Source organism: Marmota marmota, unplaced genomic scaffold (genome assembly GCF_001458135.2).
Source record: "Marmota marmota marmota unplaced genomic scaffold, marMar, whole genome shotgun sequence".
NCBI classification, from domain to species: domain Eukaryota; kingdom Metazoa; phylum Chordata; class Mammalia; order Rodentia; family Sciuridae; genus Marmota; species Marmota marmota.
In genome coordinates this window covers 2,503,919-2,529,799 of record NW_026000171.1, presented here as the reverse complement: position 1 = coordinate 2,529,799, position 25,881 = coordinate 2,503,919, and the positions used below count along the sequence as shown (strand labels likewise).

At 40.0% G+C, this 25,881-nt stretch overlaps 1 protein-coding gene and 1 long non-coding RNA gene across 4 annotated transcripts in view; one reads left to right on the top strand and one right to left on the bottom strand.

Annotated features, from left to right (window-relative positions):
• The window catches only part of Vwf (von Willebrand factor), a 156,091-nt gene that overhangs the window by 45,397 nt on the left and 84,813 nt on the right, over positions 1–25,881 (bottom strand). For all 3 annotated transcript variants that reach the window (XM_015500732.2, XM_048787659.1, XM_048787660.1), the window contains 9 exons: positions 23,499–23,657; positions 22,455–22,590; positions 18,586–19,964; positions 17,646–17,762; positions 17,423–17,563; positions 17,028–17,171; positions 14,573–14,737; positions 13,600–13,643; positions 13,128–13,305 (listed from right to left, as the gene is read on the bottom strand). In XM_015500732.2, coding sequence (XP_015356218.1) covers positions 13,128–13,305; positions 13,600–13,643; positions 14,573–14,737; positions 17,028–17,171; positions 17,423–17,563; positions 17,646–17,762; positions 18,586–19,964; positions 22,455–22,590; positions 23,499–23,657 — 2,463 coding nt within the window. The remainder of the gene's footprint in view (positions 1–13,127; positions 13,306–13,599; positions 13,644–14,572; positions 14,738–17,027; positions 17,172–17,422; positions 17,564–17,645; positions 17,763–18,585; positions 19,965–22,454; positions 22,591–23,498; positions 23,658–25,881) is intronic.
• Positions 23,654–25,881, top strand: part of LOC125611880 — a 2,607-nt gene continuing 379 nt past the window's right edge. The window contains exon 1 of the long non-coding RNA XR_007342114.1: positions 23,654–23,781. This is a non-coding gene — a long non-coding RNA (uncharacterized LOC125611880). The remainder of the gene's footprint in view (positions 23,782–25,881) is intronic.

Here is a 25,881-nt window from a genome sequence, read left to right as displayed (position 1 = left end):
AATACCATTCATAAACACAAAAAGTAATCAGTTAAAAATATAATGAAGAGAAAAAGACATTCATAATAGCAACAAAGAAATTTAAACACTTGGAATAAATTTAGCAAGAAATGTGCAAAACTCCTATAAGGAAACTTTAAAACACTCCTAGAAGACAGAAAGTTCAGCTTGAATAAGTGGACAGAAATCCTTGTCCTTGGATAGGATGTGACCACATCATAATGATGCCAGGTCTTCCAAAGTTGATGTATAAATATAATAAAATTTCAATGAAAATACCACCTAACTTTTTATGCAGCTAAACAAACTCACCCTAAAGTTAAGGGGGAAAAACATAAACAAGAATGAATAGCAGGAAAAACACTGTGGAAGAAAATTATATGGAGGTTCTACTGGTCCCACTAGATATTAAAACATATTATAAAGTCTCTATAATTAAGATTATAGTACTGATACATGAATAGCTAAAAATAAGTGCAATGAAATAAAAATTCCAGAAATAAACTTATGCACATTTGAAAAGTTAAAATATAATGAAAGTTGTTCTCACATCATTAGGGTAAATTTTGATAAATCAATAAATGATACTGATTAGTTATTTTTAAAAGATAAATTAGATCTATACTTTATACCAGACAAAATAATCATCTCTGAATAGAACAGGTATCTAAATGTAAAGATGAAATTATATATGTAATAGAGGAAAAATACAGTTGAATCCTCTTTAACCTTGCAGTAGAGATAGGTTTTCTATGAATGATTTAAAATCCAGAATCAAAGAAAAAACTGATTAAAGATAAACTACATAAAAATAAAGAAGCCAAAAATTATCAAAACAAAGGCAAAAGGAAAAAAATTAGAGAAAATATTTGGAATTTATATCAGAAAATGAGCTAACTACCCCAATATTTTAAAATAGAATATAAAGATTAAAATGCAATGGAAAGAAGAAATAGTGAACAAATCTGGGACAGAAAAAATAGATATTCAGCCTCAACAAGCCTAAAGGGCCCCAACTAATATGAATAAAAGGAGTCCATACCAAGATGCATAATAATCAAATTACCAAAAGTCAAAGATAAAGACATAATTTCTAAAGCAGGAAGATAAGAACAACTTGCCATATACAATGGAGTCACCATAAGACTGTTATCAGACTCAGAAGTCAGTAGGAAGATATATTTTCAAGTGATGAAAGAACACAACTGCCAACCAAGAATACCATATCTGGAAATACTGCCCTTTGAAAATGAAGGAAAAATTAAAATTTTCTCAGATAAACTCTGATGTTATTTATCAGCACTGGATCTAACTTATGAAATATGCTAAAATGAGTCTTTCAGATTGGCCTGAAAGGATACTAAGCAGCAATACAAAAGTGAATGAAAGTAGAAGGCTCCTGATCAAGTAAGTATATAAATAAATAAGTACTGTACTACTATAAGTATGGTGCATAAATTACTTTGATTACTGGTATAAAACTTCAAAGACAAAGCATAAAATTAATTATAATTATAAAATATTTTAATACACAATAAGCAAAATCTAAGACAACAATAACATAAATTGGAGGAAGAAAAAAGAGTAGAATTTTGTATGTAAATGATGTTACATTGTTATCAACATAGAATATATTGTTATAACTACAGTATGTTTTATGCAAGCCTCATACCTACTACAAAGAAAATACTATAGAAGATATAAAAAAAATGAGAACAGAATCAAAACATGTCAAAATATGTCACTACAGGAAAAAAAATGTGATCAATGAAATAAAAAGAAAGTCAGCAAGAGAGGAAAATACAGTACAGAAAAAGCTACAAGGCAGAAAGCAAATAATTAACAAAATGGCAATAGTAAGTCCTTCCCTGTCAATAACTGATGTAGATGTATATGTAAACTCTTCAATCAAAAGATAGTGACTATCCATTCATCTATTGAAGGGCATCTAAGTTGGTTCCACAGTTTAGCTGTTGTGAATTGTGCTGTTATAAACATTGATGTGGCTGTGTCCCTATAATATGCTGTTTTTAAGTCCTTTGGGTATAGACTGAGGAGAGAGATAGCTGGATCAAATGGTGGTTCCACTTCCAATTTTCCAAGAAATCTCCATACTGCTTTCCGTATTGGCTGCACCAATTTGCAGTCCCACCAGCAGTGTATGAGTGTACCTTTTTCCCCGCATCCTTGCCAACACTTATTGTTGTTTGTATGCATAATAGCTGCCATTCTCACTGGAGTGAGATGAAATCTTAGAGTGCTTTTGAGTTGCATTTCTCTAATTGCTAGTGATGATGAACATTTTTTCATGTATTTGTTGATTGATTGTACATCATCTTCTGAGAAGTGTCTCTTCAGTTCCTTGGCCCATTTATTGATGGGATTATTTGTTTTTTGGTGTTTAGCTGTTTGAGTTCTTTATATACCCTAGTGATTAGTGCTCTATCATGTGTGAGGGTTAGATGAACTCTAGATAGGGCAGAGGGGTTGGAGGGAAAGGGATGGGGTAATTAATGATGGTGGAATGTGATGATCATTACTATCCAAAGTACATGTATGAGGACACGAATTGGTGTGAATATACTATGTATATAACCAGAGATATGAAAAATTGTGCTCTATATATGTAATAAGAATTGTAATGCATTCTGCTGTCACTTTTAAATTTAAAAAAAGAAAAAAAAACTTAAGAATTATACTGAGTAACTAAATAATAAACCTATTTTTTAAAAAAAATTATGGAAGACAGAATTGAGATAGAGTATTTTTAATCACCCACAATCCACATGGAAAAAATTGCCTATTAACATTTTATTTTGAGGGTGCATGTTTTCCATTTACAAGGATCCTCTATATGTGTGTTTAAATTTACGTACACAGACACTGAACCCATTGTGAAATATTCTACATACAGCTCATCTCCCAATTTATCTGACAACATTAAATCTCTTTTCATTTCATTAAAATTATTAAAAGTAAGGTTTATAAGACTAAATGACATTCTAGTCTGTTCTATGGAAATAGTGTAATTTGTTTAGTAACTCATTCATTATTTGAAAAATATGGAAACAATAATTGCCCTTTGAAGGTTGTGTGAAGTCAACAATAAAACCTTCTGACTAAAAAAAAAAGAGTAACTAAATACTTTTTTAATAAAATAAAATCAGGCTAGGATGTGGATCTATGTGGCTCTAGCATGCACAAGGCCCTGAGTTCAATCCCCAGCACAACTAAATTTTTTAAATAACTCATTCATAATTAACCAGTGAAATGAACATATTTGAAAAATATGGAAACAATAATTGCCCTTTGAAGGCTGTGTGTTTGTGTCAACAAACATACTTATTTAACTGGGCAAGGTAGCACATGCCTGTAATCCCAGCAGCCCCAGAGGCTGAAACAGGAGGATCACAAGTTCAAAGCCAGTTTCAGCAACTTAGCAAGGCCCCAAGCAACTTAGCAAGACCTTGTCTCTATATAAAAAATAAAAAGGATAGCCATGTGGCTCAGTGGTCAAGCTCCCCTGGGTTCAATTCCCAGTACAATAAATAAATAAATAGCAAGGTCCAACTATATGCTGCTCCTAGAGGTTCACTTTATATTTAAGGACACACATAAGCTTAAAGTAAAAGGATGGGGGAAATATTTCATGCCAACAATAAGCGAAACTCCATACTTAAACAGACAAATAGAATTTAATTCAAAATTGATCACAAGAGTACATGTACGAATATGTAACAATAAATTGCACCATTATGTACAACTATAATGCACCAATAAAAAAGTGCCAAAAAATGATCCCAAGAAACAAAGAATATAAAATTGACAATTCATTGGTAAAATGTAATAACTAGAAATATATATGCACCCAATATCAAAGCACCCAAACATGAAACAACCATTGACAGAATTGAAGATAGGATCAGCAGCATAATATGAGTAGAAAATTTCTGTACTTCATGTTCAATAATAGGACATCTAGACAAAAGATCAGTAAGGAAACAGAGGACTCAAGCAACACTGTAGACCAAATGGATGTAACAGATGCATACCTTCTAAACATTCCACCTGACTGCAGCAGGATGCACATTCTTCTCAAGCACACACAGAACAGTCCCCAGAAGAAGTCACATGCTAGTCCATAAAACAAGTCTTAACAAGTTTAAGACAAAATCATTCCAAGCATCTTTTCTGATCATGATAGAACAAAATTGGAAATCAATAATAGAATGATTTTAGAACATTCACAAATATATAGAAATTAAACTCAGTTGAATTAAAATGGGTCAAAGGAGAAACTAGAAAATGTTTTAAGATAAATGAATATGAAATAGCATAATGAGACTGAGGGGATTCAGAAAAAGCAGTAGCAAGAAAAGGTTTATAGCAGTAAATGCCTACATTAAAAAAGAACAAGGACTCAACCAATTGACCCACACTGACAATCTTGAGGACAAACTGAGGCCAAAGATAGGTGAAGGAAGAAGATAATCAAAGATTGAGGATAAATAAATGAAATATAGAATAGAAAAGCAATAAAAAAAATCAATAGAACTAAGAGTTGGGTTTTTTAAAAGATTGACAAAATTGACAAACCTTTGACCAGACTAAGAAAAAAGAGAAGACTCAAAATCACAAAGGAAAGAGGTAATAAAACAAACTATGGCATAAAAATAAAAAGGATTATAGGAGACTACTTGAATAATAATATATCAACAAATTGGAAAACCTCAAGAAATGAGTAAATGAAACATACAACCTACCAACACTGAATGATAAAGAAGAAACAGAAAATCTGAACAGATCTACAACTAGCAAGAAAATTAAGTCAGCAATCAAAATCTCCCAACAAAGAAAATCCCCGAAGGCTTCTCTGGAGAATTCTACCAAATTTTAAAGAAGAAATAATGCCAATTGTTCTCGAATTTTTCTCCAAAATAGAAAACAAAAAGAAAGAAAGAAGGCAATATTTCCAAACCTATTTTAAGAGAATGAAATTTCTCTGATACCAAAGCCAGACAGACACTCCATGAAGAAAATAAAACTTCAGGGAATATTCTTGAGTATAAATGCAAATATCCTCAACAAAATACTAGCAAAATTAATTCAACAGCACAAGAAAAGGCTCATACACCATGACCAATGGAGATATATCCCTGGGAAGCAAGATGGTTCCACATACAAAACCAATCAATATGTTACACCATACTAACAGAATAAAGGATAATCATCTCATAGATGAAGAAAATATTCTTGTCAAAATCTAACACCATTTCATGTTCTATGTGTGTAATATGAATTGTAATGCATTCGGCTGACATATATAAAAAATATCAATTAAAAAAATTTAACACCATTTCAAGATTAAGACATTCAACAGACTAAAATTAGGAGATTACCTAAACAAATAAAGACCATTTATGAGAAGCCCACAACTAACATGATGCTCAATGGTGAAAAACTAAAAACTCCTTCTTTTCCTCAAAGATCAGGAACCAGGCAGAGAAGTCCACTCTCGCTATTTCTATTCAACACAGCACTGGAAGTCCTAGCTAGAGCAATGAGGCAAGAAGAGAGAAAAGTTATCCAAATAAAGAAAAAAAGTAGTAAAATTATATATCACAGATGATATAACCTTATATGTAAAAACCCTAAAGATAACACACACACACACACGCACTTGCACTTAAAAGGAAAAAAAAAGAGAAAACCCTGATGGATCTAATGAACAAATTCAGTAAATTTGCAGGATATAAAATCAACATACAGTTGTATTTCTATACACTAACCACATGTCAAGAATGAAATGGGACCCTTATAACATACACAAAAATCCACTTCACAATTAAAGACTTAAACATAAGACTTGAAATTAAAACTCCTAAAAGAAAACATAGGTCATAACATTGGTCTTGGTGATGACTTCTTGGATCTGACACCAAGCATAAAACTAGACAAGTGGGACTACATGAAACTAAGAGGCTTCTACACAGCAAAAGAAACAATTGATGGAATGAAAAGACAACCAGTGGAGTGGAAGAAAATATTTGCAAATCATTTATTTGATAAGGATTAAAGTCCAAAATATACAATGAACTCCTACAACTCAATACCAAGACACACACACACAGAGAGAGAGAGAGAGAGAGAGAGCCCAATTTAGAATTTAAAAGTGGGCAAAAAATATCTTGAACAAATATTTTTCCAAAGAAGATATACATTGATGTGGCTGTGTCCCTGTAGTATGCTGTTTTTAAGTCCTTTGGGTATAGTCCAAGGAGAGGGATAGCTGGGTCAAATGTTGGTTCCATTCCTAGATTTCCAAGGAATGTCCTATACGGCTTTCCATATTGGCTGCACCAATTTGCAATCCAACCAGCAACCCAACACTTATTGTTGTTTGTCTTCATAATGGCTGCCATTCTGACTGGAGTGAAATGAAATCTTAGGGTTGTTTTGATTTGCATTTCTCTGATTGCTAGAGATGATGAGCATTTTTTCATATGTTTGTTGATTGATTATATATCCTCTTCTGAGAAGTGTCTGTTCAGGTCCTTTGCACATTTGTTGATTGGGTTGTTTTTTTGGTCTTAGCTTTTTGAGTTCTTTATATACCCTAGAGATTAGTGCTCTATCTGATGTATGAGGGATAAAAATTTGCTCCCAAGATGAAGGCTCTCTATTCACCTCACAGATTTTTTTTTTTTTTTTTTTTTGCTGAGAAAAAACTTTTTAGTTTGAGTCCATCCTGTTTATTGATTCTTGATTTTAATTCTTGCATATAGGAGTCTTATTAAGAAAGCTGGAGCCTAATCCCACATGATGGAGATTAGCCTATTTTTTCTTCTATTAGACACAGGGTCTCTGGTTTTAATCCTAGGTCCTTGATCCACTTTGAGTTGAGTTTTGTGCATGGTGAGAGATAGGGGTTTAATTTCATTTTGTTGCATATGGATTTCTAGTTTTCCCAGCACTACATGCTACATACAGGGACACAGCCAAATCAATGTTTATAGCAGCACAATTCACAATAGCTAAACTGTGGAACCAACCTAGATGCCCTTCAATAGATGAATAAATAAAAGAAATGTGGCATATATACACAATGGAATATTACTCAGCAATAAAAGAGAATAAAATTATGGCATTTGCAGATAAATGGATGGAGTTAGAAAAGATAATGCTAAGTGAAGTTAGCCAATCCCAAAAACCAAATGTTTTCTCTGATATAAGGAGGCTGATTCATAGTGGGATAGGGAGGGGGAGTACAGGAAGAATAGACAAACTCTAGATAAGGCAGAGGTGTGGGAGGGGAAGGAAGGGGGCAGGGGATTAGAAATGATGGTGGAATGTGATGGACACCATTATCCAAAGTACAGGTATGAAGCCAAGAATTGGTATGAATATACTTTGTATACAACCAGAGATATGAAAAATTTGTGCTCCGTATGTGTAATATGAATTATAATGCATTCTGCTGTCATATATAAACAAAAAATTAATTTAAAAAATGACAAATAAATAAAAAAGAAGATATACAAAAAGTCAACTGGCATATGAAAAAATATCCAATATCACTTATCATCAAGGAAATGCAAATAAAAACCACAATGAGATATCACCTCACACATGTTAGGGTGGCCATTATGAAAATAAAAAGGAAGCCAGGCATAGGGGTGCACACGTGTGTTCCCAGCAACTCAGGAGGTTGAAGCAGGAGAATCACAAGTTAAAGGTGAGCCTAGGTAACTTAACAAGACCATGTCTCAAAATAAAAAATATAAAAGGCTGGGGGTGGGGCTGGGATTGTAGCTCAGTGGTAGAGCACTTGCCTAGTGTGTGTGGGGTGGGGGGGCAGGAGGGTACTAGGTTCGATTCTCAGCACCACATACAAATAAATAAAAAAATAAAGGTCCACTGACAACTAAATATTAAAAATAAATAAATAAATGGCTGGGGATGTAGCTCACTTATAGAGCACCCCTCCATTCAACCCCAGGATAAGAGAGAGAGAGAGAGAGAGAGAGAGAGAGAGAAAAGGAATGTGAAAAAAACTAGAATCTTGTGCAATGCTGGTGGGAATAAAAAATAGTTCAGCCACTATGGGAAACAGGAGGTTCCTCAAAATATAACAACCATATAATCCAGCAGCCTCACTACATATCCAAAAGCACTGAATTCAGGATCTCAGGTATCTGCACTTCCATGATCATTGCATCATTAATTCACAAGAGCCAAGACGTAGGAACAACCTGACTGTGCATCAGTGGACTCACATAAAGAAAGTGTGACACATGCATACAGTGATGTAAAAAGGAGGAAATACTTTCCTTCTCTACACAAAGATGAATTCTGAGAGCATTATGCAAAGTAAAATAAGTCAGTCACAGAAGGACAAAAGCTATGTGAATCCACCGACATGAGGTATTTGAAATAGTCAAACTGATAGAAGCAAAAAGTAGAATGGTGGTCAGCAGGGCTGGGGAGGGAAATTGGGTGGTTGTGTTTCAATGGGTGTAGAGTTTCAGTCATGAAAGATAAAAATGTTCTGGAGATTTGCTGTACCACAATATGCAAATAACTAACGACACTGTACTGTACACTTGAAAATTTAGTAAGAGGGGAGATGTCATGCTATGCATTTTACTATGATTTTTAAAAATGGAAAATGGAGGGGATTAGCAGATAATTCACAAAAGTATATTTTAAAAAGTGGTATTAAACATATTAAAAAGTCTAACCTCATTATCATTAGAAAAATATTCCTTACCTGAAAAGTAAAAAATTGGCAATAAATTAAAATATATAATAACACATTGTACTAGCTAGGCTGAGAGGAAACATAAACTCTTATAGATTGCTAATTAAAATTTCAGTTTTACACAACCAAATCTTAGGAGAATCTGAAATTATCTCACAAAACTGCATATGCACTTCTTTTTTGAACCAAAAATCCCATGCCTAGAAACCTACCCTGCAAGCACCCCCAACTATAGGAAAACCCATATTTTAAGGTTACTTATTACAGCATTATTTGTAATTGCAAAATATTGGAAATAATCTACATGGGCATTTATAAAAGAGTAAACTATGGTACACAATAAAGTAATAAGAAGCTCTCTTTGAACTCCTACGGAGTGGTTTTCAGGATATACTTTATACACACACACACACACACACACACACACACACCAGGGGCACTTGACCACTGAGCTACATCCCTTTTTATATTTTATTTAGAGACAAGTCCTTGCTAAGTTGCTTAGGGCCTTGCTAAGTTGCTGAGGCTGGCTTTGAACTCAAAATCCTCCTGCCTTAGCTTCCCACACATGGGAATTACAGGCATGTGCCACCGTACCTGGCTCAGGATATACTGTTAAGAAGGGGGGAAAAAAGCAAAGTCAAAACCTGTACGAAATCTTTCTTTGTACAGAAAGAATCACAGGAAGGATGAATAAGAAATGAAGGAGATTCCTTACCCCAGGGAGTGAGTGGAAATAGAAAGAGGGGATAGGAAATGTTGGGGTGACACCTCTGACTATACCTTTCTATAGTGTTCTGACATTTAAAACCATGCTAATGTATCATAACTAAATAAAATAAACATATAAAAGAACCAGTAACAAAAACAACAACAAATCAAAACAAATAAATAAAATTTAAAAGGATAGGGATGAAGGGTGACCAAAATGCAGTATGCACAAAAATATTAAACTAACAGTAATAAATAACTCCATTGAGGAGCTCCTGATGTGGGGGGAGGTGCACTGGCCTACATGACTTTGGAAAACAAAATTTTACTCCAAGACTGAGACAGGAAGGATTGTACACAAATATTGCATTCTAGTTAGTAGATTTGTTTTTCATAAAGGTCAAGGGTCAGCAGTTCTGAAACTACTTTACGTGTATTCTAGAATCAAGAAAATATATTGTGGGTAATGAGAGCTAAGTTTGCTATTTGAGAAGGGAAAATGTCAAAAGAATACAAGAGCCAAATTAGAAGGACTCCCAATAGTCAAAACTGGGGCCATTGAAGGAAGAACACAATGGGTGCTGGTAATTGATCATACTGCATGGGAAAAAATAAGAATGCACCAGTTCATATTGATACAAATAATTACTTTGATTAAATAATTAATTAGAAGGAAGGGAAAGCTCTTCATTCTAACTAATACAATGTAGATGATGGAAATACAAACTCTATTTGGCAATCTCAATAATAAAATTTTTTTCAGCAGAAAATCAGCAATGGAAGTCAAATTTGGTAGGTAAAGGTTTCCTTATATAGTTTCAGAGTAACTTTATACATGATAATTATTAAATAAAAAGAAGAAAATCATAACTTCCAGTGGAGAAACCTGGAACACCATTCTTTTTTTTTTTTTAATTTATTTTTTTTTATTGGTTGTTCAAAACATTATAAAGCTATTGACATATCATATTTCATACAATAGATTCAAGTTGGTTATGAACTCCCAATTTAAGCAGTATGGAGATTCCTGGGAAAGCTGGGAATGTGGAACACCATTCTAAATCAAGTGCCTGTACTTATCAACACCACTAATGGGGCAAGTTAGGATCCTGAACTTCTTCACCCCATACACTGAAGGGGACACAGCAAGTCTTCTGGGGTATCCTTGGCAAAATGTACATACAACCTGAATTCATCCCAAGTTGAAAGACATTCTGCAGAAACTACCAGCTAGTATTCTTCAAAAACCATCATGGTCATAAAAATCAGAGAAAGGTTCCAAATTTAAGGAAATTGAGGAAACATGACAACTAAAGATAATATGTGATCGACTGAATCGACTCCGTGACCCAAAAGCAAAGGGCATTTGTAGGACGATTGGCAAATTTTGAATAAGAAAATGGTATTTTATATATGTTAATTTCCAATTTGGGTCATTATATTGTGATTATGTAAGATATAACAATCTGGGTAAAAGTATAAAGAATTCTTGGTACTATTTATGCACTTTTACAAGTCAGAAATTATTCAAAGTAAAAATATTTCTAAATGTTTTTCATTTCAAACTTTTTTTTTTCAGTGCTGAGGATCAAACCAAACCTGGAGCAGGTGATCTAACACCAAGTTACATTCTTTGCCCCTAAAAATGTTTTTTAAAAATCTAAATTTTTTTTTTTTTGCAGTGCTAAGGATCAAACCAAGAGTAGTGTCTCACACATACCAAGCAAACACTTTGCCACTGAAGCACATCCCCAGACTCCCAAAATCTAATTTTGTCACTCCTAAAGGCCTTTACTCACTTTAAGGTTATAAAAGAGTCAAGAGGAGCACTGATGTTTGATCTTTAAGAAGAAATTTATTTGAACAGAGCAGCTCTTGTGTTGTGTGTCTCCTAAGAGGGACAAATAAGAGGCCTAAGTCTACAGAGCAGGATTTTTAAGAGGCCACTCCAAGAGATGGATTTACGTTCCTTGAAGTTATGGAGGATGCAGTGCTGACACCTGCCTGAGGACTCTAAAAGACAGAAGCTGTGACTGTGGCCACAGGTGGTCAGGCAGTAGGCAGTAAGAGAGGCACTTGCTGCTGTACTGGGGACAAAACAAAGCAGTTGCCTGCTTTGTTCCAAATCCTGGAGGCCAGATATAGGACCTACAGAAGGAATGGCACCTGAGATTTTATTAAAAGTGACCGTGTCTATAACTTTTGCAAAAGGGTGAGGACTTTGAAAGAGAGCGAGCCTATGAAGGGCCAAGTACAGAAGAACCAGACGCTTTGTGGAGAGAAGCAACAGCAGCAAAGGGATATAGACGACTTCTTGTACCCAAAGGAACACAGTGAGGGAGTCCTTGAGAGATCTTCAAGAGAGCTGACAAGAGAAAGAGGTGGCTGACAACACCTGTCGGGCCAGAGAGGGCAGCAAGCTGAGCCGCAAAGAACCTTCTGACCTGCCTCCCCTCTCCATGATCCGGCTGTGAGAGAAGCTGGGCACTCCCCTTCCCAGACTGCAAAGGTGCTTTAACTCTGATCAAGTTTAGAGTTTTAATTATTATATAGTTACATTATATTATATATTATATGTGTTATATTGTATATTACATTATACATTATATTATATTATATTATAATTATTATATTATATATATTAGTAAGCACCTAGTTACCAAGACCTTATTTGATGACTTAAAGTGACCACAGAATTCTTTATGAATAAGCAGAAGTAACATGATGTCGGCTCGAGTTTTCATCTATGCTAGCAGGGAAATGGATCCCACTAAATCAAAAAAAAAAATGGCTGCCCATTAATTATGATAATAGCAAAAACAGTAACCAGGCAAACTTTTCACCTGCAGCCTGGGCATGTCTGGACTAATAGAATCATTAGCCCCTTTCAAACATAGCTCACTGCCAGCAATGGGGCAGGGGTGGGTAGAAGGATAAAGCAATATCAGAAAAACTTGAAAGGGATCTACCTGAAGATTGCTACAGGAAAGGGCAATCACATCCTAAGTGGGGAGTGAGATATAAAATACAGTTTTGATGGCCTCCCACAGTGATATCTGTTCCACATTCTGGTGATGAGCCATCCTCTGCTGAACGGGGAACATCATAAGCAGCCATTTTTACCAACCATGAGGCAGAGGGCTCACCCAACCCCCATGGGTAAACACGCCCACAGCTTTACATGAGAGGGACTTGAATATGTCCTCCTCTTACAACAGGCCACCCTGATGATGAATGCTGCACAGAAACTCCATATAGCTATGAGGGTGATTGGAGTCTTCTCTGGAGGCATCTCCTTGCTATACTTCCACTGACACATCCCAAAGGCAGATTCCTGAGGTTGGCTTGCCAACAGCAAGCTGAACGCTAACTGCACAGAAGCAGTTTTTCCTTGGTTCTGCATTATCTCAGAAAGCACCTCCTAAAGACAGAGAACTTTATACCATCACAGAAGAGACTAGACAAAAACACACCCAGAGAACAAAACACCCAGAGAACACGGGAGGGAAGGAACACAGGTAAAGGAAGCACGGTTCCCACAGAGGGGAGCAGAAGGGCACTCGCAGGCTGTCAGCTTTGGCTGTACCTTTCTGCACACCCAAGTTAAAAGCACAGCTCCTTTGACACTGTCCATGCTGGGGAAGCAAAGACTCACAGGGGCAGGTCCAGCGGCAGCCACAGGTCTCTTCCACCCGAATAGGGGACTGGCCACTGGGGCATGAAGGCCTGGGTCCCCGATCACAGTTGACCCGATGACTCTTCAACAAGGTCTGACCACCTGGCAGGCAAGTGACTGTGTGGCACTGATCTGGCAAAGTCCAGACATCCCCAGGCTGCATGAGATTAAAAATAGAGTCAGGTAAAGAATGGGCTAAGGCACCACAACTCGAAGTCCATCTGTCATACAACTGACCACATCTGAGGACTCAAGAGATCGGCCTTCATGCCAAGGAGGCTATACATGAGATCAGAAGCAGGATTCAAGGTCTACAGATCCCCAACCCCTTCCCACCAAAAATAACAGGAGAGTAGAAGCAGAATTGGACTTAGACCAAGAAGAATGAATTAACCAAGAAGAGCCCAAGAATACATTTGTGATCTTTCAAAGTCAGAAGAAAAGGACTTACCCTCTTCTCATTCCCATCTTCATCCATGCAAATTCCAACAAACCCTGAAACAGATACAAATAAAGCTTTAGTTCCCACATATCACCCAGAAATTCTAAGCCATTCATGATGTCTGCTTGAGCTACCTGGTCTAGCCTTAAAGACAACTCAACTCTGAAAAGAATCTGAATTGGTTTCATAGTGGGAGCAGAGGACACAAAGTTAAGAAGTGAACATCTGTCGTTCATCAGACATGCTTTGTGGTAATTATTAATTATGATAATAGTAAATAGTAACCAAGGGTGAACTTTACACCATCACAGAATCATTAGCCCCTTTCAAACATAGCTCATTGCCAGGAATGGGGGGCGGGGGAAGGTAAAGCAAGATCCTAAAAACTTGAAAGGGATCTACCTAAAGATTACTCCAAGGAAAGGGCAATAACTCTGTGAGGTTATGGCTTACAGTTAATTACAATAGTAAAATACAAAAAAAAAAAGCTCCCCCCCCAAAAAAAAAATTATATGTTTGTGTGAGTTTTTCTTCTTTTGAGTTTCTAACCTAAAATCAACTTAATCTATGGTCCTTTGAATTTAGATTCTATGTTTTTGGACTTCTAACGCCCTTTATACTCATGTGAAGAGTGAGTATAGAACTGTGGTCTGCAAGATGTTGGGGTTTCTTGCTTATGTCTTCCAATTTTTTTGTTCAAGATCCCTCTGCACAAATAAGCATGGTTTTCTCAGCTGAAGTTTAGATGGATGGTTCCAGTGGAAAGAGAAGGATGAACAGAATACTTTCTGGTGGGTACTGGAGGTTTGTAGTGTTTGCCTTCCATAAGCAGAAACTTAAAAGGTCCTGGTCTATAACCAGTCAAGGGCAGATCTTATGCTCTTTTTCAGAGGCACCTTGGGTCTCTAACAGTAGTTTTGGTTTTGTGGGGGATTTTGTCATTGATTTTGTTTTTGAGATAGATATGAAAGAAAAGACTCACCAGAGCACAGCTTGTGGAGGAAGGAACTGTCCAGGGTGACCATAGTAGGGAGGTCTTCAACTCGCTGGAGCCTTACCACATTGGACCTGGCCTCTGGGCCTGCCAAGATCCTCAGCTGGGGTTCGTCATACCGATCCCCAATGCCAATGGGGAACACTGACACTCCTAGAGTTAGCAAAGGGACAAGAAAGGTTCTGTGGTCAGATGGGCTCAAAATAGACTGGCTTGATGCTATTCCCAACACCAGCATGTAACTGTTTAGTCTGGTCACATACATCAACCCTGTGAAGAAGGCATTCATTCATTCTGAGCTCCTACTCTGTGTCAGGTACTATCCTAAGTAGTGGGGACATAGCAATGAGCCAAGCAGTAACATCCATGTTCCCTGTCTTCATGAAGCTTATGTCAGGAAGGGATAGACAACAAACACCTACAAAAAACAAACAAACAAACAAAAATCCCTCAATATATAGTATTTTAGATGTGTACGCATGCTTGTGGGGAAATGAAATGGGATAAGGAGGATGGGAATGCCCAGGAGGAGGGATGGGGGTTATCATTTTATATATGGTGGTTAGAGAAGTGTTCAGTGAAAAGATGGAAATAAGGATAGAAGGAGGCAAGAGGGCATCTGAGGGGGGAATAACCCAAGCAGAGAGATCAGCGAGTGTGAAGGCCCAGAGCAGAAGTGCATGCTCTGAGTGGCACTGCTCTTGCAAAGCTTCTTAGGCCGTGGTCAGGACGTAATGTGTTCTCTTAAGGAAACAGAAACCAGCCAGGACTATGGGGCAGAGGAGTAACAGGAACTGACTTGGATTGCACAGGATCACCACGGCTGCTGCTCTGAGAATGAACCATGGGAAATAAGAGTGAAGGCCAAGGCTGCAGTTAGAAAGCTACGGGGGTGATCCAAGTGTGAGACACTGGGGGCTGGGGTATGGGTGATGCTGTGATCCTCAACATATTTTGAAGACTTGGCTGTGGTTTGCAGCTGGATTGTATGGGGGCATGAGAGAAAAAGAGGAATCGAGGATGCTGGGATCTTTAACCTGAACAACTTGAAAGGACCGAAAAAAAATACCACAAGAGGAAATTTGGTTGTGATGTCAGGAAGCTGGTTTACAGGGAATTGTCTGTTAGAACATCAATGCTCAGTTGAGGGGAGAAGTCTGGGCCAAGGACAGGAATATCAAAGTCTGTGGTACATAAACACGTTTAGACTCATGGCACTGTATGAGACCACTGAGCGCTGGATGGAAGAGAACATTTCACAGGGCTAAGCCAAGAGCACTTCCTGCCCAACTCTCGATAAGAAATTGGGACTTTAAATAGTTCAGTGACTTGCCCTGAGTCACCTCTAAACAGTATTTGCTTTTTTTCCTAATAATACTCTTTCTCTAGATTCTTGATACTAAAGGAGAAAAAGCTCCAACCTAAAATTCCTTAATTCAGCTTTCCAGAAAGTTCTAGGTATTTGTAATTTGAAATAGAGTGGAGTTGCTAGCAACTTTTTAGCTCCTGTGAGTTCATTTTATCATCCAAATATATACCCTTTACCTTTTAGTATCCTTTTTCCTAAAATTATAGATTTCAACAATATATCATTCATTCAACAAAAATATTAAGTGGTCAGCATTTTGTGAATCGCGCACAGGTGATCCAAAAATATAGCAAGATTTTGCCCTTTACAGAACTCCCAGTTGTTCCAGAAACAGCTATGTACCAAACTAATACAATACAATTGGCACATTTTGAGTATTTCAGGTATGGTACAGAGAATCGGGTAAATACCTCTCTCAGGAAGAACATCTGGAAAATGTTAAGAGAAAAGACAAGGCTATGCAGCATTTGAAAAAGGAATAGTTAGTTCTCCAGGTGGTCATGAGATGACTTGGCATCACCCTACTCACTCAGACCTCCCTTGGGCACATGATGCCTCCATCCTGGCTCACTTCTGTTGCTATTTACAGCAAGGGTTCTATGGGGCACCAAGGCCAGGTCATATCTATGCCCTTCCCCACCCAAATGCACCATCATTTGTGTCTTGTCCCTCCAGCTCATTAGCCTGGTAACAGCAAAGTGTTCTGAAGACCCTAACAATTCTCCAGGACCCACAATGAGTCACTCTGGACTTGGGGTGTGGCATTCCAGAGAAAGACCAAGGACACCACATTAAAAAGTAAAGGTGTAGAAGTACAGTCATCCCTTGACACAGGAGGAGAATGTGAAGAATTTAAGGCTGTCATCACAGCACACAGACAAGCCCAGTATAAATGCACCCTTACTATTGCTTTGTTTCCTAATAATGCAATGACTGAACTATTTCCTGATGTTTGGTATGCAAGCGGGTATCAAGCAAATTCAAAATCAGCCAGAACATCCAAAAGCAACCTCCATCCACTTTCACTCCTCTGGCTTCTTAGAAGAGTCTCAGGATTGTACACTAGACACTCACGGCTGGATCTGGCCACTTCAGCTGCTGCATCTACTGAATCAGTGGAGATGTCCATGACCAGGACGACCACTGCCTTTGAGGATCCAGGCCTGGCACCATGTACTTCTGAAGTGACATATCGCACAGCAAAAGCCAAAGCATCCCCTGAGAAAGAAGAACAGACCAAGTCAGTACCAACTGCAAGAGCAAGTGTTTCTGAAGCAGGTGCACATCCAGTCTCATGGAGGATCCTTAAATGGTTAGAAGACTGAACAATTTACAGTGGGATCTAGAAGAGACCTTGAAGAGCATCCAAACAAGGCATAAAGTGACAGACCAAGGTCACTCCAGTCACTTATGCCAAGAATTAGGACCAGAATGCATATTTTGCATCCAGGCCAAGGCACCAACATTACCAATTTGGCTGGGGCCTCCCTCCTGCTGCATAAGATCCACTAGATTCAGTAAATGGGCTTTGTCCTGGGCCACATTCCAGGGCACATCGATGGTGGTGATGCTTCCATATTGGAGCACGGATACCTGAGTGAGGTGAGGCCCTAGTGGAAAAGAAAAAATGAGAGTCATTTTGAATCAGAGCCAAAGCCTCTTCTCACCTGCGGCCTCAGGTGTATCACTCACCTATGTTGGCCTTGGAAATGAAAGCCTTGGCAAAACTCTTCATTTCATCAAAGTAAGAAGCTGGAAAACCAGAGGAGCCATCCAGGAGAAGGACAACATCCAGGGGCTGGCTACAGTCTGCAAAGAGAACAGGAAGGTGAGCACACAAGGACTGCCAGGAGACTCCAAGTCAGGAGCCTCTCAGGGGGGTGTCTCGAAGTCCTGGATGAAGATGGGGGCATAGGGCCAGCCGATGCTCTCCAGCTCCTGCACATCAGCCAGACACCACATTCAGTGGGCTATGCACGGCTCTCAGGACCACATGGCTAGGTATTCTGGGATAGTCCTAAACATACGGAAGAGACTGGCTGACAAAAAAGGTTAAGTATTTGCCAAAAATTATCCAGCTAGCAAGTGGCAGAGGTGAGATTCAAACAATGTAAAGTGATCTATTTCCCCAATCTGAGTAGTGATATCACCTGTCACCTGGCTTCCTGGCCTTGACTGGAGGACTGTAAGCTACCTGGAATAATTCCATCCCATACAGTGTGGTCTAAAGGAAGCTGACTGTCACCAAAATTGACAGAAGTTACCTTCAAGGCAGAAAGTGGGATTGAATGGGGTTGCAGCTGGGTGATAAAGTAAGACTTGCATTTTTCACTCCATGTCCTTGGTATTATTTAAATATTAATAATAGGCTTGTATTATCTTTGAATTTATAGTCACCAACAAAATAAGATTCCCCAACACACACACCCTCACCTTGCAAAAAACAAATAAATAAATCACAATGTAGTTCTCTCCTACCCAGAGGAGGATACACAGGCACTCTAAGGCACAGGTTTGACCAAGTGCACAGAGCAGGGATGATGGGATTAGAACCCACGGGTCACATGACAACAGCTGCATACAGCACCAAGGCTCCTCAATGCTCCCACTTGCACATGAGGCGTCAACATACCTGGGGCAGTGGGTAGAGTGGGCAACTGCAGCCCCTCTTCAGAGCAGCACCTCTGCAGCACCAAGTCAGGAGCCTCTCGGGGGAGTGTCTCAAAGTCCTGGATGAAGATGGGGGCATAGGGCCAGCCGATTCTCTCCAGCTCCTGCACATCAGCATGCGGGCCCACGCCAATGGGCACCACCTGGATGTCTCCAGGCAACCTCTTGATCTCATCAGAAGCAGGATTTCCGGTGACCATGTAGACCAGGTTAGGTGCCTGGTCCCGGTCTCCCTGGCCAGCAGAGAAGCTGTTCTCAGAGACATACTGCAGGGCCAGTCCCGTGTTGGTCCTGTTTCCACCCCGGTAGCGGATCTCCCGCACCTGCTGCAGCACATCTCCCTTGGACTGTGCCTCGCTGAAGGTATGCTCCACAGTCACCGTGTAAGAGTACTGCAGCACAGAGACGTGGATGCTATCCTGGCCCACATCCATGCGCTGAATCACCTCTTCCATGAACTCCTTGCTCCTGTTGAAGTTGGCCTCCCCAACTTGGTCTGAGCCCTCCAGGACAAACACCACATCCAGAACCATGGAGTTCCTCTTGGGTCCCGATGGTGAAATCGCCAAGAGCCCAGGACCCACAGTGACTTGTGCCACTTGGGGATGCTGCGTGGGTGCAGGGGCCTCGGGGGCAAGGTCACAGGTATAGCTGATAATCTCATCCCTTCGCTGCTCCAGCTCATCCACGCTGCTCAGCACAAAGGCCTTGTTTTCAGGGGCCTGCTTCTCAATGAGGCGGATCTGCTTGAGGTTGGCATGTGGCCCAATGCCCACCGGTATCACAATGACCTTCTTCTTCTTCAGTCCCTGGACATAGCGGACCAAGTTCCGGGTCATCCGTGGGGGCTCCTGGCTGGCAGTCAGGAGCAGCACAATGCGGGAGGCTTCAGGGCGGGTGATTTTGCCAAAGATTTGGAACAGAGTGTACTTCAGGACCTCGCTGGTGGAGGCCACCTGGCTGCCCACGTACTTCACCTGGCTGGTGATGCGCCGCAGCTCTGAGGGCCGCTTCCGAGCCTTGAGCTCAATGTAGGCATGGGAGCCATCGTGGTACTCCACCACAGCCACGCGGATCCGCTTCTGGGAGATTTGTAGTCTCTCCATCATACCCACGACAAAGGCCTTCAGCACTTCAAACTCAGCCTCGGAGAGCTTGGAGGAACCGTCCAGCAGGAAGACCAGATCCAGCAGCTTGCTGCAGTAGAAGTCATGCAGGGGTGGCTCTGGGGTGTCCTCCACATACGGGGTGGTGGCCCCAAGTGGGGCATCTGTAGGGGGTAACACCAGGCCTCCAGGTTCCTGGCAGGCTTCACAGGTAAAGTTGGCACCATCACAGTGACTGTAGCAGAGGGGAAGAAACAAATGATTCACAAAGAGCCAGCCGACACTTGTCAACCCTACAAAGTAGGACACTGCCCATACTCCCAGAGAACTGTCTTCCTGCTCCTTGGGAACATTCCCACCTAAGTGAGCCATCATTGTTAACCTCTGTTTCAAGATACCTGAAAAAGAATCTCTGTTGTTCTCGGCCAGATATTCAGTGATGACTTCTTTCCAACCGACATCTCTAACCACATTAATATTTAATTATAATTTAAACTTTCTTGCAAGTATCCCCAAGGATAAATATTGCTCTAAAATATTGACGCTGACCAGGACTTATGAATGTTCTATGGAAGATAAATTGCTTATAGTGCTGATTATAACAGAATTTAAGCAGTGTGAATTTTGAGTCATGTTTAATATGTTGGATTTTAAGGAAGAAAAGAAACTCTGGAGTAAAAAAAAAATTTTGCAAAGATGAATAGACATTTGAAGTCCCAGTTTTATCTAGCAGAGTAGTAGATGGGGGGTCTTCCAGACCTAGGAAAATCATTAGCAACTTCGTTCATTCCTACTCCTGTTATCTGCCAGGTGCTGACTGGCTAGACCCAGTGCCCAGGCCCAAGCCACCCCACAAGTCTGTGTTGGAGCCATTGCCCACCCACAAATTCCTACAATACCAGCAAATGTCAGGCTCTTCTGATCACTTCACTCTTTTGCAAAGTGACAGGGTACACCAGATCATAGGCGAAATCAAGTTGCCCTGTTTGGAACCCATACAGGCTAGGCCTTCTCCTTTTTTGTGCCCTCTGCCTTCGAGCAACCTGCCTTTGGCACTCTGGGTAAAGCTGAGAAAGCAGCAATGCCCTGAACCCTGGGAAGTGTTCCCTGTGGCGTGGCTGTCAGGCCTGCCATTCACACTGTTCACTTGATGCCTCAGGCTGTCGGCGTGTATGGCATGTACCACGGTAGCTTCCCCTTCCATGAGCTACCAGCAGAGCAGGCAGGGAGAGGCCTCTGAGCTCTCCTGCCCTGAGCTCCAAGCCAGCATTGGAATCGGAGTCTCCATTTCGGCTTAGAGAGGGTGGGAGGCAGGGTCTGACTGGAAAGTTACTTGTACTTCCTCATGATCCACACAATTTATTGCTTCAATCCTTAGTTAACGGTGCGTGAGTGACATACTTTCTAGTTTCCTGTGTTTGCTAGAAAACCCACCCCAGGCAGTGTTCACTCTTGTTTGCACAGATGGTGGCGGCAGGATTTGGCTCCCGCAGCTGTGACCACAACCCCTTCCCTAGTGAGTTGAGTTTCTCAAGTTTAAGTTCCCATTTGGTTTGATTGGTGTCAGGGAATGGTGTTGGATACATCAGCATTTTAATAAATGTTCCCTACTTATGGGCAGGACTTCAGAAAGTTCAGCACTTGCCCCAAGGACTCCCTCTCACCTCCCCAAAGGCCATTTTCCCAGAGGCAGTTCCGGTGAGAGCCCAGGGTGACAGCAATGAATGTCTTCTCTCCAGTTATGAAAGTGCTGTCCTGTGACTTTGACAGGAGCCCCAAGATGTCTATGTTGTACAAAGGGGTCAGGGGTTCATCTCACTTTCCTTGCCTGCATCCCCACCTTTTTTGAAAGATCTAGCTGGACATGGTGGCACACACCTGTAATTCCAGCAACTTGGGAGGCTGAGGCAGGAGGATCAAGAATTCAAAGCTAGCCTCAGGAACAGCGAGGCACTAAGCAACTCAGTGAGACCCTGTCTCTAAATAAAATACAAAATAGGGCAGGGGATGTGGCTCAGTGGTTGAGTGCCCCTGAGTTCAATCCCTGGTACCAAAGAAAGAAAAAAGAAATCTGATTTTCATATATTTGTCCTTGAACTGTCTCTCTTACTGCAAGAACAGTAAGAGCCACAAAGAAATGAAAATGTTAATTACTCTGATTTGATCAGTACACACAGTATACATGTATTGAAATATACTGTACCCCACTAAAATATATAAGTATTACATGTTTTAAAGAGAGAGAAAGGAAAAAAAAAGAAATAGAGAAACCATACCCTGTCTTCCAAAAAAAAAAAAAACAGGCAAAAACCTTTTAGGAAGTAAAAAACTTCAGAAATATTTTTTGGGGTGAAACAGTCTAGACTGCTCTTAAAAAGAGAGAGAGAGAGATACACAAATTCTAGAAACAAACTAAACAATGAACTAAACTAAGTCATCAATGAATTAGCAAATTTACTAAATAAACTCAGTGTCTCAGTTCACATAGCTAGGAAGTTTTATCCAAAGCCCAGCCTCTGAGCAAGCCCCACAGAGGACAGTAAGATTGGCCACTTCATCAGCAACTTAGCAAGGCCCTAAGCAACTTAGTGAGACCCTATCTCAAAATAAAACATAAAAAGAGCTGAGGTGCTGCTCAGTGGTAACGCATCCCTGGGTTCAATCCCTTCCCCTCCCCACCCCTCAAAAGACTGGCCACTTCAGACAACCAGGGAATCCATTTTACCAAGTCTGGCAGTGCGCAGGGTCATCGGGGTTCAAGGTGACTTTCCTTCCAGGGGCTAAGCGCCGGCCAGCCACCTCACACACTGGGCAGTCTTGGGGGTCGATGCAGGTCTGGAGAAGTTCATCCAGGATTTTCCCTGAACAGCACATCTCTCATTAGTAGCTGACCACTCCCCTTTCACATAAGGAAGGCTCCGCCTTCACTAAGGGGCCTGTCCCAGGAGCCATTCTGCCTGCCTCTCCAGAGGCCACCTCACCCCACAGGGAGGAGCATCCTGCCTCCTTCATACTTTCATTCTTCTTCTGCAAACTTGGAAGGAGGCTTCCCTCCCCCTGCCTCACCTCCTCCGAGCCTGGAATCTTATCTCCAAGGCCCTTTTCACTCTTTTGAAGAATGTATTCAATCATTTTAGAACTGCGCTATTCAATATGTCAGCTATTAACCATCTGTGGTTATTTATATTTAAATCAACCAAAATTCAATAGAATGAGAAAGTCAACTCCTCAGACACACTACTCAATAAGGCATCCACCACTGCATTCAATGAGGCATTCCCAGCACTTGCCGAAGTTCTATCAGAAAGTGCTACTCTACGTATGACAAACCCCTAAACTGGCACAACAAAGCACTTTGTAGAAAGGACTCACAGTGTAGCTCAGGGGCAGAGCATTGCCAGCAAGGAGCAGGGTGTACCCTCCCTTACACACAGGCCATGCAGCACAAGGACCCATGTTCAATCTCAAGCAACAAAGGTGGGGGGGAAAGCATTTGATAGGACTAGGTGACTGTGTTTTGTGGTGTTGGGAATGGAACTTAAGTCCATGGGCATGATAAGCAAGCACTCGACCACTGAGTCACCTTCCCAGCCCTGGCAGGAGCTCCTCCTAGCAAAAGCCAGAGCTTGCCTGGCTTTGATGAAGGACCCACAGACACACCTGTTGTAGGGTTATGGGGTTGGAGATAAGGCACCACTGGCAGAGCTAAAATGAAGCAGGATGGGGAGGCTCCCATCCTCCTGCCCGGCCCACCCAGGGAGAGTCTCACCTGAAGGGCAGTGTGCGTGGCAGCCCTCCACACACTGCACAGGGCAGGCCAGAGGCTCAGGGTGCTGGCAGGTGACGGGACAGGCAGGCGCGCAGCTGTTATAGCGCCACTCACACTCATATCCATTCTCCCGGAGATTCTTCTCCTCACAGCTCTGGGCTGTGTAGACAGAAAAACAGAGGCCATGAAATCACCCTACAACACCAGAAGCCAGGACTGCAGCGAAGGTCCCAGACAGACCCAGGGTGACAGACCCATGAGGTAACGACTGTAAGACAGGGAGGTGGGAAGATACCATCTCACTCCAGTTAGATTGGCAGCCATTATGAAGTCAAACAACAACAAGTGCTGGCGAGGATGTGGGGAAAAGGGTACACTTGTACATTGCTGGTGGGACTGCAAATTGGTGCAGCCAATTTGGAAAGCAGTATGGAGATTTCTTGGAAAGCTGGGAATGGAGCCACCATTTGACCCAGCTATTCCCCTTCTCGGTCTATTCCCTAAAGACCTAAAAAGAGCATGCTACAGGGACACTGCTACATCGATGTTCATAGCAGCACAATTCACAATAGCAAGACTGTGAAACCAACCCAGATGCCCTTCAATAGATGAATGGATTAAAAAAATGTGGCATTTATACACAATGGAGTATTACTCTGCATTAAAAAATGACAAAATCATAGAATTTACAGGGAAATGGATGGCATTAGAGCAGATTATGCTAAGTGAAGCTAGCCAATCCCTAAAAAACAAATGCCAAATGTCTTCTTTGATATAAGGAGTGTAACTAAGAACAGAGTAGGGACGAAGAGCAGGAGAAGAAGATTAACATTAAACAGGGATGAGAGGTGGGAGGGAAAGGGAGAGAGAAGGGAAATTGCATGGATATGGAAGGAGACCCTCAGAGTTATACAAAAGTACATACAAGAGGAAGTGAGGGGAAAGGGAAAAATAATACAAGGGGGACAAATGAATGTCAGTAGAGGGGGCAGAGAGAGAAGAGGGGAGGGGAGGGGAGAGGAGGGGGGATAGTAGAGGATAGGAAAGGCAGCAGAACACAACAGACACTAGTATGGCAATATGTAAATCAATGGATGTGTAACTGATGTGATTCTGCAATCTGTATATGGGGTAAAAATGGGAGCTCATAACCCAATTGAATCAAAGTGTGAAATATGATATATCAAGAACTATGTAATGTTTTGAACAGCCAACAATAAAAAATTTAAAAAAAAAAGAAACATCTTTGGTTTTAGTATTAGAATAATGCTGACCTCATAGGCAGGAATGAGAAATGTTCCTTCCCTCATTTTTCAAAAGAGATGGTAAAAAAAAAAAGGCATCATTTTTTCTTCAAGTGTTTGGGAAAATTTACCAGTGAAACCATCTGATCTTGGAGTAGGCTGATTTGGAAGTGATTTTTTGAACATCGAATTTCTTAACTACATACATGCCTCTTCAGGTTATTAATTTCTCTTTGAGAAATTTTTACTAATGTCTTTCAAGAAACAAGTCCTTTTACTATAAGTTGTTGAATTTATGGGCATAAAATTTTTCATATTATTTCCTTAGTATGTTTTCAATGTTCTTAGGATTTCTAGTGATGTTCCTCTCTTTTGTGGCTGATAATGGTAAACTTGTGCTATTTTTCTTTTTTTTTTAAGGCACTTTACTAAATATTTATCAATTTTATTGATCTTTCCAAAGAATCAGCTTTTGGTTTTATTAGCTTTATCTATTGTTTTTCTGTTTCCTATTTCATTGATTTCTGTTCTAATCTTTATTATTTCCCTTCTTTGGCTTCTTTTCCTGTTTTTGGGGGGTGGTACCTTAGACTATTAGCATTGCTATTTTTTCCAGCTTAATATAAACATTGGCTGCTATAGATTTCCCTCTAGGCATTGCTTTAGCTGCATCCCAACTATGATGTTGACATGATAATTTTCTTATCAGTTCAAAATATCTACTGATTTCCCTTATGATTTCTTCTTTGACCAAGCAGTATTTAGAAGTATAATTTCAGATATTTAGGGATTTCCTTGAAAATTTTTTTTATTAGTGGTTTTGATTTAATTCTGTTATGGTTAGGAAAATTATATGATTTTAATTCTTATGAATTTATTAAGATTTATTTTATATCTCACAATATGTCTATCTTTTTGAATGCTCTATGTTACTTGAGAAAAATAGGTACTCTGCTGTTGTTTGATAGAACATCTATATATGTGTCAATTTTGTCAAATTGGTTGATAGTGTTGTTCAAGTTGTCTATAACCTTATTTTTTTTAAGTGAACTTGTAATTTTAAGATAGTTTTAGATTTAGATTTATAGAAAAACTGCAAGGATAGTACTGAGAGCTCTTCATCTTTTTTTTTTTTTTTT